We start from the raw sequence: 16,904 nt of genomic DNA, 5'->3' as shown, positions 1-16,904 counted from the left end.
GTTTACAGGGCGGCACGGTGGTGTAGTGGCTGTCGCCTCTCAGCAAGAAGGTTCTGGGTTTGAGCCCAGCAGCCAACGGGGGCCTTTCTGTGTGGAGTTTGCAAGTTCTCCCCATGTCTGTGTGGGTTTCCTCCGGATGCTCCGGTTTCCCCCACAGTTCAAAGACATGCAGTTAGGTTAACATGGGGCAGCCATGGCCTGAGGTTGGGCCCTTGAGCAAGGGCACCTAACCCACAACTGCTGCCCATTGCTCTGGGTATGTGTGTGCTTGTGCTCATTGCTTACTTGGGTGTCTGCATGTGTGTTCACTGCTTCAGATGGGTTAAATGCAGAGGTTAAAAGTCACTGTGTGCTTAAGTCTGTGTTTGAATGTATGTGTGACAAATAAAGGCTTCTTGGCTTCTTTTTTCCACAAGTCACCTTGGCACTCATGTCCATAGAAAGTTCCTCACTCAGAGTTATTGAATATATTCCCACCTGTTATCATGAACTTTAAGTATTCAGTAAAGGAAGGGCCAGTGGCCTGCCCCCCCATCGACCCTATGATTGTGCCATTGATCTCCTCCCAGGCATGACACCTCCTTGCAAAGCTCGGCAGGTGAATAGGTCATGCATTTAGATAAATATCTTTGCGAGTTTTTATCATACAAGCATGATAAACATGAACAAACTTTACACTTTCCTGTGTGCCCACTGCCAAACAATACTATATTTTTTAAATTACCTAAATTAGATGAAACATAAAACTTGTCACCTTACTCAGTCACACTGGAGTCAGAGTGCTGAGCTCTCACTTACACATTCATAAAAGACTATTCATGTGGTAATGTCATGATCACTTTCACTCTTTTGCTTTCGATTGGTTTCTCTTTCGTGGTGGGAATGCCCACCGTAAATGGGATAAAATGTCAGCCATAGTTTAGGCTATTTGGTGATAAAACTTATGAGATGGCACATGGACTTTATGTGCTTTGGATGATTCAGGACAGCAATTCAATTTCAGAACAGCAAATCAAGTCATGATTCAGGATAGTGATTCAAATCAATCTTGAGAACTGCGACACTGAGCAGTGCCCTTTTTTTTTAACTTGATCCAGCTGAAGATCAACTCAAGTGTAAATATTTTCTTCTATTTCTGATGAGCAGATCTGTTGTGTGTGGTGCATACATAGGAAAAATGACTGAGCAATTTTTCCAGAGTTAAAAGTATTTTCCTCAAAGGGTTAATTTTGTTGTATTTTGAGTTTAGACAGCAAAATTAGAGTAATTGTATAACAGTTGGTTGTGGCTGTGAACCGAGTAAAATAGTACAAGAGTTAATTTCAAGACACTAAATAGTCAAATACCAAAATAAAGTTAAGTAGGTTTAGGTTTATTTATTTAGCACTCATGAACAATGGTTCAAGGAGAGAACGAAGCCCAAAGGACTTGTACAAGAATTCCACCCCTCTCAATAATCAGCATCAATCAATATGATGATGGATAACAAATGAACTTTGAAAAGTAAGGAGGCAATGTACAAAGTAGCCATTGTAAAATGGAAAATATAGAAACAAGATACAAAACAATGTAAGTAGATAAGGAGACAAGGTATATAATGAAAAGAAACCTCAAGGAGGGATAATAATCATGGAAAAAGGACACAAAACAAAAATAAAAGTGAAGAAGTGAGGCAATGGAGAGGGCAGAGAGTAGATGTGATGACTAGAGGATTCATGAAAAGGTAAAATGTATTTTAAGCTGCTTTTTGAAGAGTGAGAGGGAAGATATGGATCTTAATGGGAGAGGTAGTTCATTCCATAGCTTAGGGCCTCTAAGATATGTTGAATTGATGGTGTGATGTACTAGAAAAGGGTAAATGTAGATTATTGTTACTATGTTTTGTGTGATTTGAATGGACATCTGATGTGTAGGTAAATACATTTTGAAAAGTGTCAGGGAGATCTTGGTTTTTGTAAATAAACTTGTGAATGAATAAACATATTTGGTACATATTCAGTTTTTGAGTTGGCAATGAATATTTTTCAAAAAGTGGTGCAGATGGGGCATATCTGTTCAAATATGAAATGAACCTTAGGAACTTCTTCTGAATAATACATAATTTTAAGATGAGTAGGGTAAGAAGCTGCCCAAACAATATTGCAGTAATTCAAATAAGGAAACAAGAAACTATAGTACAGAGTTAGGTGGGCTGAGGGATGTATTAACGGATAGACCTTTCTTAATACGCCCAGCATCTTCGTAGACCTTCGTTTACAGTTAGGTCCATATATATTTGGACACTGACACAAATTTTCTTTTTTTTACCTGTTTACTGAAACATATTCAAGTTATAGTTATATAATGGACATGGGCATAAAGTCCAGACTTTCAGCTTTCATTTGAGGGTATCCACATTAAAACTGGATGAAGGGTTTAGGAGTTTCAGCTCCTTAACATGTGCCACCCTGTTTTTAAAGGGACCAAAAGTAATTGGACAATTGACTCAAAGGCTATTTCATGGGCAGGTGTGGGCAATTCCTTCGTTATGTCATTCTCAATTAAGCAGATAAAAGGCCTGGAGTTGATTTGAGGTGTGGTGCTTGCATTTGGAAGATTTTGCTGTGAAGAAAACATGCGGTCAAAGGAGCTCTCCATGCAGGTGAAACAAGCCATCCTTAAGCTGCGAAAACAGAAAAAAAAACATCTGAAAAATTGCTACAATATTAGGAGTGGCAAAATCTACAGTTTGGTACATCCTGAGAAAGAAAGAAAGCACTGGTGAACTCATCAATGCAAAAAGACCTGGACGCCCACAGAAGACAACAGTGGTGGATGATCGCAGAATAATTTCCATGGTGAAGAGAAACCCCTTCACAACAGCCAACCAAGTGAACAACACTCTCCAAGAAGTAGGCGTATCAATATTCAAATCTACCATAAAGAGAAGACTGCATGAAAGTAAATACAGAGGGTTCACTGCACAGTGCGAGCCACTCATAAGCCTCAAGAATAAAAAGGCTAGATTGGACTTTGCTAAAAAAAAATCTAAAAAAGCCAGTACAGTTCTGGAAGAACATTCTTTGGACAGATGAAACCAAGATCAACCTCTACCAGAATGATGGAAAGAAAAAAGTATGGTGAAGGCGTGGTACAGCTCATGATCCAAAGCATACCACATCATCTGTAAAACACGGTGGAGGCAGTGTGATGGCTTGGGCATGCATGGCTGCCAGTGGCACTGGGTCACTAGTGTTTATTGATGATGTGACACAGGACAGAAGCAGCTGGATGAATTCTGAGGTATTCAGAGACATACTGTGTGCTCAAATCCAGCCAAATGCAGCCTGATTGGTCGGCGTTTCATAATACAGATGGACAATGACCCAAAACATAAAGCCGAAGCAACCCAGGAGTTTATTAAAGCAAAGAAGTGGAATATTCTTGAATGGTCAGTCACCTGATCTCAACCCAATTGAGCATGCATTTGACTTGTTAAAGACTAAACTTCAGACAGAAAGGCCCACAAACAAACAGCAACTGAAAACCGCTGCAGTAAAGGCCTGGCAGAGCATTAAAAAGGAGGAAACACAGGGTCTGGTGATGTCCATGAGTTCAAGACTTCAAGCAGTCATTGCCAACAAAGGGTTTTCAACCAAGTATTAGAAATGAACATTTTATTTACAATTATTTAATTTGTCCAATTACTTTTGAGCCCCTGAAATGAAGGGATTGTGTTTAAAAAAATGCTTTAGTTCCTCACATTTTTATGCAATCATTTTGTTCAACCCACTGAATTAAAGCTGAAAGTTTGAACTTCAACTGCATCTGAATTGTTTTGTTCAAAATTCATTGTGGTAATGTACAGAACCAAAATTAGAAAAATGTTGTCTCTGTCCAAATATTTATGGACCTAACTGTATATACCAGATAAATGAAGCCGTTGTAAAACACAGTTTTAGAACTGTGTTGGAATGTGTGAAAAAACATTACCTTACCCATTGTGACAAATCGTTTTGATCACTTGACCTGATGGGGTTAAGAGTTGGCAGGGGGAAGGGTTTTCACTCTTCTCATTGAATGGAATGGAATTTTTTTTACCCTTCTCATTGAAAAACCCTTCCCACTGCCAATCCTTTATCCCAAAACAATAGGACATAAGTTTTTTGATGGCCAGTTAATTGTCCATCAATGGAGCAGATTTAAGTTTTTGTGCTTGATACATTCCTAAGGCCAAGTTTACATTAGACCGTATCTGTCTCGTTTTCTTCGCGGATGCACTGTCCGTTTACATTAAACCGCCTGGAAACGGGAATCCGCCAGGGTCCACGTATTCAATCTAGATTGTGTCAGCTCCGGTGCTGTGTAAACATTGAGATACGCGGATACGCTGTGCTGAGCTCTAGCTGGCGTCGTCATTGGACAACGTCACTGTGACATCCACCTTCCTGATTCGCTGGCGTTGGTCATGTGACGCGACTGCTGAAAAACGGCGCGGACTTCCGCCTTGTATCACCTTTCATTACAGAGTATAAAAGTATGAAAATACTGCAAATACTGATGCAAATACTGCCCATTGTGTAGTTATGATTGTCTTTAGGCTTGCCATCCTTCCACTTGCAAGTGGTAAGTGATATGCGCTGGGATCACACACACAGCGGCTCAGTCCCGAATCGTGGCTCGTGCACTTCACTTGCGCACTCTGTGAGCTGCGCAGGGCCGGAGTGCGCACCCTCCAGAGGGCACTCGCTGTTCAGGGCGGAGTGATTTGGAGCGCAGGATGCCTGCGGAGCTGAGCGTATCCGTGTATTGGTGTTGCTGTGTGCACGCAAATCGTGTATTGGTATTGCTGTGTGCACACTAATCATTTTAAAAACGTTAATCTGATGATCTGCTGATATGGTCTAATGTAAACATGGGCTAAGACTGAACAGAATCACCTCAAGTGACAAATGGTTCATCACAATGGGTAAGGTAATGTTTTCTCACACACTTCAACACAGTTCTAAAACTGATTTTTACAGTATCTTCACTTATCTGTTTTTTTTAAAGTACAGTCATAACATACTACATAGATATTATTGTAGCTGAACTTGTGCTGAATACACGTGTGTGTATGTGTGTGATAGTTCAAATTAATTACAAATTAGTATAAATACCCAAATCAAGAGTATGTGTAAAAATAAAAACTACTGCAGAGGACAACTGGCTGATTCTCCTTGAAATAGAAAGGTCAGATCGGCACACACAGCTCCTATCTCAGGAGGCCCCTGGTGGGAAACAGAAAAAGAGACAGCAAACCCAACACCAAACGAAGCATGCAACGCAACAAGCACTACACACCAATACAGTGTCCCCTCAGCGTGCCCCCCGAGAAGAAAGGAGCAGTAGGTCAGTGTGGATCCGGCCTTGTACAGGGACAACCTATGCAAGGGACATGGAGAGAGGAGAGTAATTGGCATCCACCCCCAGCAATAGCATAAGGTGTTTGATTAACTATAAATACTGCAGTAGGAATTGACTCCTTGACAAAACCCAGCAATCATACAGGGCAGGTCATCAAGATAATCAAACAAAACTAAAAATACAAAGAAAACATATGAAATAACAAAACAGTGACTGGCCTGGTCCTTTGCATGAATGCTCAATACTTCCACAGTGCAAAAACACAGGCAGGGAGTAGGGAACATTCCAATGCAGTGCATCAACATCTATAGCTCAGCAGCGTATAGGGGGTCACATCAATGTTAAAATGCCATGCAGTAACCTCTGTGTCCTCCCTGAAGAGGGGGAAACATGCTTCTAGCAATCACCCTGCATGAAAGGGGATCCCAATTCAAGTCAGCAGGAGCAAGCAGTAGCAAGAGTGTAAGAGTCTGAGCTACCAAACATAACTTCCTGGTTTGTCATGTGACCTGCCTCATGTGATTATCTGTGTTGTGTGACCGCCTGTGTTGCAAATCACAGATCCCCAGGGTAATAAGGTATGAAAGTGCAGACATTATCCTCTATGTCAAGCTAAAATTATTATTTTAGCCCAGACAATGTATTTCCTCATGTATCTCAAAATTGTGACTTGCGACTTCCAGCTGGTTTTGTAATGTCACATATCAACATATTGCCACACTCATAATGCATTCTAATATTCAGCCTGTAATAAAACAGGAATCTGCCAAATATGTCATTACTTGATTTATGTTGGCTTTCTCTTGTTAACGTTCAGATCTTGGATATGGAGGGTATGGCCACACCAGAAGAAGTGTCCCAGATTCTGCAAATTGTGGATGACTATCTTCAAGACTGCAGTTCTCAGACGAATAATTCTGGTTCTCCACTGAGTGAGAGTCTGAATTTACCCTGGAACCAACTTGACAAGACTGTTAAATGTGAGCAGGTAAAAAGACCTGACAGCTGTTGTACCATTCGGACATTAATCTAAGGTGGTGTAGTGGTTAGCACAGTCACCTCACAGCAAGAAGGTTCTGAGTTCAAGCCCAGCAGCCAATGGGGGCCTTTCTATGTGGAATTTGCATGTTCTCCCTGTGTCTGCGTGGGTTTCCTCCGGGTTTCCCCCACAGTTCAGACATGCAATTAGGTTAACATGGGGTAGCCTTGGGCTGAAGTGCCCTTGAGCAAGGCACCTAATCCCCAATTGCTCCCTGAGTGCTGTAGCATAGCTGCCCATTGCTCTGTGTGTGTGTGTGTGTGTGTGTGTGTGTGTGTGTGTGTGTGTGTGTGTGCGCGCGTGTGCGCTCATTGCTCACGTGTATGTTCACTGCTTCAGATGGGTTAAATGCAAAGAGGAATTTCACTGTGCTTAAGTGTACATGTGATGAATAAAGTTGTTCTTTTTGTTTTTCTCATACTTGGTGCTAGTTCTACTGTACTCCTCATTATTCCATTGCCAAGACAAAATGTAATTTAGAAAAGAACATGAGCATTTAAAATTGCATAAAGTTCGATATGAATGAAAACAAGACTTTTTTGATGTAAGCACTTATTTATTATGCTGATTGACCAGGGCCGGTATATATAAAGGTTCTGAGAATTATACTTAAAATACTGTAGTCTCAGAAGTCTACATACAAATGAAAGCTGGAAGTAAAAAAATGTTAGAAGATATCTCAGAACACAAAAGAATGCAAGAGAAAACAGTTTACCATGACATAGTAAAGGTAGTGAGTGCTTTATAGCCTTCTGTGTGGCAGACTATAGATCAGTGTATAAAAAGAGCATTTAGAAAATCACAAGACACCACAGACAAATGAAAAAAATATATTATTTACACATAAAAATTGACTAACACCCTGTAGTGAGATTCAGGTGTGGGTGGAGCACAGAAGCACGGCAAGCGGCTGTTTGCGTCAAAGAGGGTTTTTTATTTTATAGCTTTTCAGCATAGGGCTCCAAAAAACTCTTTCTCTCTCACACGCATGCGCACACATACAGGCTGTCAACGAGCCCTCGGCGCCAACCTCCCCTTCTTGCTCTCCTTTTATCGGGCGCGATCACTGAAGGAGACACACAAACACACATTAATTGACAACAGGTGTAGTGACATGACCGCTCACCTTTTCTGACTCCGCCCTCCATTCACAGACCGATGCTCAGCCACGCCCCCGCTGCCACATATCCCCACCGCCCGACTCAGGCCGGGGAGCCATCCGGCCTGAAGCTGACTCCCCCCTCGACGAGAGAGGAAGTCCGCCACCACCATCTGCGCCACCGGCCTGTGGACCACCTCAAATTTAAATGGCTGGAGTGCAAGATACCAACGGGTGATCCGCGTGTTGGCATCCTTCATGCGGTGGAGCCACTGGAGGGGCGCGTGGTCCGAACAGAGGGTGAAAGGGCACCCCAGCAGGTAGTACCGGAGGGCGAGGACCTCCCACTTGATGGCGAGGCACTCTTTTTCAATCGTGCTGTACCTGCCCTCTCGCATCTACAGCTTTTGGCTAATGTACAGCACGGGACACTCCTCCCCCTCCACCTTCTGGGACAGAACGGCCCCCAGCCCTCTGTCTGACGCGTCTGTCTGTAAAATAAAGGGGAGAGAAAAGTCAGGGGAGTGTAACAGTGGCCCCCCACACAGTGCAGCCTTTACCCTAGAGAAAGCCTGTTGGCATTGCTCCGTCCACTAGACCGGATCTGGTGCTCCCTTTTTAGTGAGATCCGTCAGCGGGCTGGTGACATCCGAATAATTAGGTATGAACCTCCGATAGTAGCCAGCCAGCCAGTCCCAGGAACTGTCTCACTCCCTTTTTGGCCTCGGGCAGGCCGCAATCGCTGCTGTCTTATTAATTTGGGGACGCACCTGCCCATGGCTTAAGTGGAAACCCAGATACCGTACTTCCACCCGCCCAATCGCACATTTCCTTGGGTTGGCTGACCTGCCCGCCTCAGCAACTTTAGGACGGCCCTAAGGTGTTCAAGGTGCCGCGGTCAGTCATTACTGTAGATGATAATGTCATCCAGATACGCGACTATGTAGGTGGTGTGGGGGCGGAGGCCCCTGTCCATAAGCCGCTGGAACATAGCGGGTGCCCCAAACAGCCCAAAAGGAAGTGTGACGAATTGGTGTAAGCCAAATGGTGTGGAAAAGGCCGTTTTCTCTCGGGACAGAGGAATCAAGGGGATCTGCCAATATCCCTTCGTTAAATCCAGTGTCAAATAAAAACGAGCAGTGCCTAATCGATCGAGCAACTCGACAATGCGAGGCATTGGGTACGCGTCAAATTTAGACACCACGTTGACGTTCCTATAGTCCACACAGAACCGGACCGACCCATCAGTCTTGGGGACCAGGACCACTGGGCTGCTCCAGTCACTGTGGGACTCCTCGATTATGCACATTTCGAGCATGGCTTCAAGTTCATCCTGGACCACCTTTTTTTTGTGTGTGTGTTTGGGCAAGCGGTAAGGGCCACCGTGCACTACCATCCCCGGGGGTGTCTCAATGTGGTGTTCTATGAGGTGGGTGTGGCCGGGCAGGGGCGAGAACACATCGGGAAAATTCTTTCTGCAACTGGGCTACCTCCATGAGCTGGGTCGGGGAGAGGTGGTCTCCACAGGGGACCGGAGCAGTGGGCGATGTCAGTTTTCTTTTTTTGAACTTCCGGCCCCATCTCCGCCTTCTTCAGAATTACTGACACCAACGCCATGGGGACCTCCTCATTCCAATGTTTTAACAGATTGAGGTGGTAAATCTGTAATGCCCCACCCCTGTCCGTTCGCCTCACCTCATAGTCGACGTCCCCGACTCACCGTGTGACCTCGAAGGGCTCTTGCCATTTGGCGACCAATTTGGAGCTTGATGTGGGCAACAATAGGAGTACTTTGTCTCCTGGTGTGAACTCCCTAAGGCGCATGCCCCTGTTGTACAGTCGGACTTGACGTTCTTGCGCCTGCCGCAAATTCTCCTGGGTTAAGTGCGTGAGTGTGTGGAGTTTGGTGTGCAGGTCGAGAACGTATTGAATTTCGTTCTTACTGTGTGAAGGTCCCTCCTCCCAGTTTTCCCGTAGCATGTCCAAAATGGCACGTGGCTTACGCCCATATAACAATTCAAATGGTGAAAACCCTGTGGAGGCTTGCGGGTCCTCTCGTACTGCAAATAACAGGGGCTCGAGCCACTTATCCCAATTACGTGCATCTTCGCTTACGAACTTCCGAATTATATTTTTGAGGGTTCGATTAAACCGTTCTACTAAGCCATCCGTTTGTGGGTGATAAACGCTGGTGCGGATAGGCTTAATCCCCAGTAACCCATACAGCTCGCGCAGTGTGCGTGACATGAATGTAGTACCTTGGTCTGTCAGGATTTCTTTCGGAATCCCAACCTGGAAGATAAAGCGGAAGAGTGCTTCTGCTATATTGTGTGCTGAGATATTGCAGAGAGGCACTGCTTCCGGATATCGCATTGCATAGTCCACCAGAACTAAAATAAAGCGATATCCCTGTGCTAACCAGTCTAATGCCCCGACGAGATTCATCCCAATTCTTTCAAAAGGGGTCTTGATTAAAGGGAGAGGGCGCAAAGGCGCTTTGAGTGGCTGCTGGATTTACTAATTGGCATTCGCGGCACGCCGTACACCACCGATGGACATCCCCATGAATCCCTGGCCAATAGGACCGGGCCATTATTCGGGCTAGTGTCTTATCCTGACCCAAGTGTCCGGCCATGGGATTAAAGTGAGAGGCCTGGAATATGAATTCCCGGTGGCTCTTTGGAATTAACAGCTGTGTTATCTTTTCGCCAGTTTGAGTGTCCTGTGTCACTTGGTATAGCCTATCCTTAATAATAGCAAAGTAGGGGAACGCCAGCATCGCATTTGGCTGAAGAATTTGATCATCGATTACTCTCACTTGGTCAAATACATGCCGCAGAGTCCCATTTCGTGACTGCTCTAACTGGAAATCCCCAAGGGAATCCCCGAGAGAGGGCGGGGCGCTCCTCACTCTGCGTATTGCCCTGATGTGGTGCTGATGTAGACTGCTCTGTGACAGCTTCTCCCGCCAATGCTACTCCGGGGCTTTTCCTAGCTGAATTACGGCAGGACCCACTCTTCACTATGTGCGTCATTAATTACTTAAATCCCGGCCAATCAGTCTCCAAAATTAGTGAGTGGGTGAGACGAGGGTTAACCGCCGCTTTTACACTATGTTTTTCCCCTTGAAATAGGATGTGGACAGACACTAAATGGTAGTTGTGAACATCCCTGTGCACACACAACACCTTCACCATTTGTGCTCTCCCTAATGCCTCACCTTGCACCAGGCTTTGGTGGATTGAGGTCTGGTTACAGCCGGAATCCACCGAAGCCTGATACGTATCCCCTTGGACACTTACTGGTATTCCATATGCTCCAGCCTGATTGAAGGCGGTTTCTGGCGCGTTGGGGACCTGGACCACCGCACCCAGCTCCATCGCAGAGCACTGATGTTGATGTCCTGGGTCCCTGCAGCGCCAGCACACTGGCCCAGGCTCTCCCTCTGCACCAGTGTTACGGACATCACTCACCTGAGGGGGAGGAGACACAGACAAGGAAGGGGGAAACGGGAGGACACTGTGGGTGTGCCAGCCCCCACCTCCGCGGTGGGGGAATGGGGCGAGGACGGGAAGCAGGGGGAGAGAGAGGAGAAGAGGAGGCATGCCTTCCTGCTGTCAGAACTGCCACCATGTGGTCCTCTGCCAGCTCGATCGCCTGGTCCAGCGACGGCGGGCGATGACACTGGACCCACTCCGCCATTCCTTCTGGAAGCCGTGCGACAAATTGTTCCAGTGTCACCAGGTTGATCACTCCCTTGGCGTCACGGTCGTCTGCCCTCAGCCACTGCCGGCAGACGTCCTGGAGTTGCTGCCTGAAAGCGAACAGCCGGCCGACCTCCTCTAAGCGCAGCGAGCGGAAGCGCTGCCGCTGTTCCTCTGGGGAGTGGCCGACACGCTGGAGGATGGCTCTCCGTAGGTCGGCATACACGAGGCGGCTGTCGGCGGGGAGCTGCAGCATGGCTAGCTGCGCCTTGCCCTGGTCCACTGGCCAACACCACGCCTCCGCTGCCTGCTCGAAGAGCATGAGAAAGGCTTCCGGGTCGTCGTGCGGACCCATCTTCGTTAGGGTGAGGTGGGGAGGGTCTGCTCCGGTGGCGGTCATGGGTCCCGCTGACGTGAGCAGGTGCCAGAACACCTGGCGATCTTCCTGTTGGGCCAGCACCAAGGCTTCAAACCGTTGTTCTTGGTCCTTCCGGAGGGCGACCAGCGCTTGGTGCTGGTTCTGCTGGGCTGTGGCGAGGGCATGGATGAGGTCCTTGAACGGCGAGGACTCCATGGGGCTGTTCCTTTCTGCACTCGTCCCGGGTGTCAGCACCACTGTAGCAAGATTCAGGTGTGGGTGGAGCACAGAAGCACGGCAGGCGGCTGTTTGCGTTGAAGAGGGGTTTTTATTTTATAGCTTTTCAGCATAGGGCTCCAAAAAACTCTCTCACTCACGCACGCGCGCACACACATACAGGCTGTCAACGAGCCCTTGGTGCCGACCTCCCCTTCTCGCTCTCCTTTTATTGGGCGCGGTCACTGAAGGAGACACACAAACACACGTTAATTGACAACAGGTGTAGTGACATGACCACTCACCTTCCCTGACTCTGCCCTCCATTCACAGACCAACACTCGGCCATGCCCCCCGCTGCCACACACCCATACATAATGTTTATATCAATATTGGTTTTGCCATGGGCAGAACTAATTTTGTACTCTGAGTGGCTTTATACATACCAGCCCTCCCTGGCATCTTTCTTCTCATCTCCAGCAGACTACATCTCAAGTCAAGCCCAATTCCAGTACGGAGTGTTGCTTGAGCCTGTGCCAGCCTGTGTCTTTCCTTTCCACAGCCCAGGAGTGTGAGGAGCTGATGGTAAAGAAAGAGGATATACAGATGAGAGGTGGGAGGATTGTATTTACCACTGTACATTGTTCTGCTCTTTAAGTCAGTATTTAGCATCAGTAAGACATGTTTAGATTTTAAAGTTAAATATGTGCATAAAGACAAGAAATGTATTTCCATTCCTTACACACAGAAACCTGAGCATATGAACACAAAATGGTGATGAAATTTCACGTTTTTTTAAACAAAAGTGACCTTAAGCTGTCGTCATATTTGTTAAAACAGCCCATCGGTTTATTGTGCATGTGTTGAGTATGAGGAAATCAGAATTGAATTTTTTTTTCTGGTGTTTTTGCTTCTTATAGTGGATCAGGAGACATGCCCTCTGACTGTGTCTGACTTTGAGTGCCCCCTCTGCATCAGGTCAGTGCAGTTATATGCCAAAATATACACTCTAGTCTGGACTTATTGCCACTTGTAGTGTCTTGGCATTGATTAGTGAATATACACTGCAACATAGTGGTAAACATGCCCTTGTCCCAACATTTTTTGAACCATATTGCTGGCATCAAATTAAAAATATGCATATATTTTTAAACAACAATAACATTTCTCAGTTTTAACATTTGATATGGTGTCTTGGTACTATACTGCCCAGCCAAAAAAAGTTGCACATTTAATATTTAGTTGGACCGCCTATATATTTTATTATGGCACACATTCATCATGGCATTGTTTCAACAACCTTATACAACCTCACAACATTTATTTCCATCCAGAGTTGCATTAATTTTTTTGCCAAGATCTTGTTTTGATGATGATGAGAGAGTCCATAAAGTCTTCTCCAGCACATCCCGAAGACTTTCAGTGGGGTTCAGTTCATGACTCTCTGGTGGCTAGTTTATGTGTGAAAATGATTCCTCATGCTTCCTGAACCTCTCACAATTTGAGCACTAGTTTTATACCCGTGCAATCAGGGAAGAAAATATCCATTGATCAGATAACCTGGTCACTCTATACATTCAGGTTGTCAGCTAACTTCATTTTATTTCCCCATTTTGTTGAGCCTCAGCCTGACCAACTGAAGCAACCCCATATCATAACACTGCCTCCAGAGGCTTGTACAGTGGCCACTATGCATGATGGATGCATTGCTTCATGCACTTCCCTTCTTACCCTGACACACCCATCACTCAGGAATAGGGTAAATCTGGACTCATCAGACCACATGTCGTTTTTCCATTGCTCCAGAGTCCTTTATGCTCCCTTGCAAATTGAAGCCCTTTCTTCTGATTAGCCTCACTAACAAGTGGTTTTCTTATGGCCTCACAGTTGTTTTGTTAAAATCCTGTGAGTTCTTTTCACATCAGGAGTGTTGAAATGCTCTGACTTTCACTCTTAAACATAGCCATGAGTTCCACTGTCAATTTTTTTATGATTTGACTTCAAGCATTTAAGTGATCTCTGATCATAGTCAGTCAAGATTTTTTTCCAACCACATTTCTTCCTGGAAGTTGATGGTTCACCCTATCCTTCAAGGTTTTAATAATGTGTTGGACAGTTCTTAACCCAATTCCAGTCTTTCAGCAATCACCTTATTTGTTTTCTTTCATGATACAAGCCAATAATTTGACCCTTCTAAAACACAGTAACATCTTTTCCGTGACCATGGAATACATCATCCAACATGGTTGATAAAAAAATGAGAAGCTATTCACTGCATCATTTAAGGTTAAATGAATTGTTGCCAGCTGAAATACACTAATCACTGCAGTAATTAGCCAATCAAAAGCTCTTAAGTATTTGTTTATTTAAAACCAATTGACGACTTTATTTATTTTGGCTAGGCAGTGTATGTCATCCATGGTGACTTTATTTATTCACTACAATCATAATAATTAAAATCATAATACAATCAATACAATCATAATTTCCATAGTATTATCACATATTACTGTATATCTCAGCATATATGTTTTATTGACATTGCCTAGTGCAGTTATGTATTTTAAGTGTATTTGGTATAATGTAAACATTACGTATGTCTATTTTTTATTGGTCTCTATTACATGGTTGTTGGTCCTCAGGCTGTTCTATGATCCTGTTACAACACCATGTGGCCACACATTCTGCAAGAACTGTATTGAGAGAAGTCTTGACCATAATCTCCGTTGTCCACTCTGTAAACAACCATTGCAGGAAGTGAGTCTCAAGCAACCTTAAAGCCTCAAACACTTGTTGATAATTTTTCATTTAGTCACTTAGTATAAAAAAATATAATTTGAGATAAAGTGCTTCAATATTTGCTGTTTTCACTGCAACATAATGCCTTACATCTATCTAATTTTTAGTTTAGTTTTTTCCATATCTTCTAATATGTCTTTAAGCAAATCTGTGTTCTTTTTGTAGCTAGAGGAGTGGACTTTCTTGAATAAGTAAAGATAAATGCATATTACTATGTGCATGACCAATTCTCTGCTATTTTTGTAGATAATTAAATTTATTTCTTACTTCCTATACTAGTATTTCAAGAATAGAAAGTACAACCCCACGGTTCTGCTGCAGGAGATTATGACCCATCTCTTCCCCCAGCAGCTGGCTGAGAGGAAACAGGTGCATGATGCTGAGATGGCTGAGCTTTCAAAGTGAGTCAATCAAACAAACTTAAAATCAAATACAATCAAACAAATATTACAGTATATCTAAAAAGTCTACCCACCCCTGATGAAATAGCAGGTTTTTGTGATGTAAAAAAAAAAAAAATGAAACCAAGATAAATCATGTCAGCTCTTTGTCCACCTTTAGTGTGATACAGCAACCAACAAAATTAAAATAAAATAACAAAAGTTTTTTTTTTTTTTTTTTGGTGGGGGGGTTACAATAACCTGATCATACAAATGCACACCCCGTAATTCATACTTTGTTAAAGTACCTTTTGCTTGTAATACAACACAAGGGTCTACCAAATTAGCACATCTTGATTTGGCAAATTGATTCCACTTTTCCTTAAAAAAAAAAAAACCCTCCAGGTCTGTCAGATTGCAAAGGAGATCCTCTGTGCACAGTCCTCTTCAAGTCATTCCACAGATTTTTGATAGGATTTCGATCTGGGCACTGACTGGACATTCATCTTCTTCTGAAAGCATTCATTTATTGATTTGCCTTTGTACTTTGGGTGCTTATTATGCTGGAAGGTGAAATACATATATATTTCTTACATCACAAAGACCTGCAATTTTTACAGGGGTACACAGACTTGTTATGCCCACTATATGTAGAAAAAAAAAAGAGTGCTTTGTTTGGAAATAGCCAGACGAAGCATATATTGATTAGGAAGTATTAAAACCTTTGATTATATTGTTCATGTCAGTAAATAATTTGTAATCTGTGTCATCAGAAATGTTTTTCTGTCATTCTTTACCTTCTTTTGGCCTTTTATTCCCACAAAATCTTCTTGTCCAGTTTGACCAAAGACATTCCAATCTTTGTGTGTACTGTGGCCTACCCTGGTATCCCATGCCCACTGCATGTTTTTGAGCCACGCTACAGGCTGATGATGCGCCGATGTATAGAGACCGGCACCAAGAAATTTGGCATGTGCAACTATGAGCATGGCAAAGGGTAAGGAGTGGTTTTACACTGGAAAAACATACAGAGACAGTTGACTGTAACGTTAGACACTGATTAGCTTAATTTTGATTTAAGCAATATAATATGAGCAAGAGTGTGGGAATACTGAATATCAGCATGGCTGTGATTCGGTTGAAGGCATGAGCCCCAGTGCGAGTACTACAAGTAATTACAGTCATGCTGATATTGAGTACAACCATTTGATTGCAAATGTGAAGAAATTATGATTGAGTGAGTGCCATTTCGGACACAAATGGCCAAATGTTCTGTTTATTTTTGCTCTGCTACCAGAAATAGACCTCAAAGAAGCCACACTCACTTTATATCATGTTGGCTTAAAGGTACTTCCAGTAAATTTAGCTTAACTAACCAAAAAATGGTCGCTGCTTAGATTTAAATAAGCAAATATTTAAGAACCTTTGATTGGATAATTATTGTAGTGATTAATATGCTTCAGCTGCCGACAAATCTTTTAACCCTGATGCAGTGAGTAGCTTATCATTTCTTTAACAACCATGTTGGAAGATGTATCCTGTGGTCAAGTAAAGATGCTACAGTGTTTCAGAAGGGTCAAATTATAGGACTGCATCAAGCAAAGAAAACAACTAAGGAGATTGCTGAAATTACTGGAATGACTGTGATCGAAGATCACTTAAACAATGTGGTCAAAGATCATTTATTCACTTGAAGTTAAATTGATAGTAGAACTCATGGTTATGTTTAATAAATTTGGTTAGATTCAATTCGATTCAACTTTCTTGTCATTGTGCTTAGTACAGGTACAAAGCCAATGAAATGCAGTTAACATCTAACCAGAAGTGCAAAATAGAGTATTTTCAGATAAGTGCCAGAAGTAAGTACTGCAGCATAGTGATACTATATGTTACAGTATATACAGTGATGGACAGTAACAATATA

The 16,904-nt window shown here is 43.6% G+C and overlaps 1 protein-coding gene across 4 annotated transcripts in view; it reads left to right on the top strand.

Annotated features, from left to right (window-relative positions):
• The window catches only part of lonrf1 (LON peptidase N-terminal domain and ring finger 1), a 90,250-nt gene that overhangs the window by 54,842 nt on the left and 18,504 nt on the right, over positions 1-16,904 (top strand). The window contains exons 4-9 of one of the 4 annotated variants that reach the window (XM_060927692.1): positions 6,203-6,373; positions 12,285-12,414; positions 12,722-12,779; positions 14,444-14,558; positions 14,880-15,001; positions 15,819-15,977. In XM_060927692.1, the coding sequence (XP_060783675.1) occupies positions 6,203-6,373; positions 12,285-12,414; positions 12,722-12,779; positions 14,444-14,558; positions 14,880-15,001; positions 15,819-15,977 (755 nt within the window). Of the gene's footprint in view, positions 1-6,202; positions 6,374-12,281; positions 12,415-12,721; positions 12,780-14,443; positions 14,559-14,879; positions 15,002-15,818; positions 15,978-16,904 lie in introns of all 4 variants that reach the window. The other 3 variants (XM_060927691.1, XM_060927694.1, XM_060927693.1) reach the window with 3 other exon arrangements.

Source organism: Neoarius graeffei, chromosome 8, assembly GCF_027579695.1.
Source record: "Neoarius graeffei isolate fNeoGra1 chromosome 8, fNeoGra1.pri, whole genome shotgun sequence".
Lineage (NCBI taxonomy): Eukaryota > Metazoa > Chordata > Actinopteri > Siluriformes > Ariidae > Neoarius > Neoarius graeffei.
The sequence above is the reverse complement of the archived record's forward strand: the minus strand, read 5'-3'. Positions and strand labels throughout refer to the sequence as shown.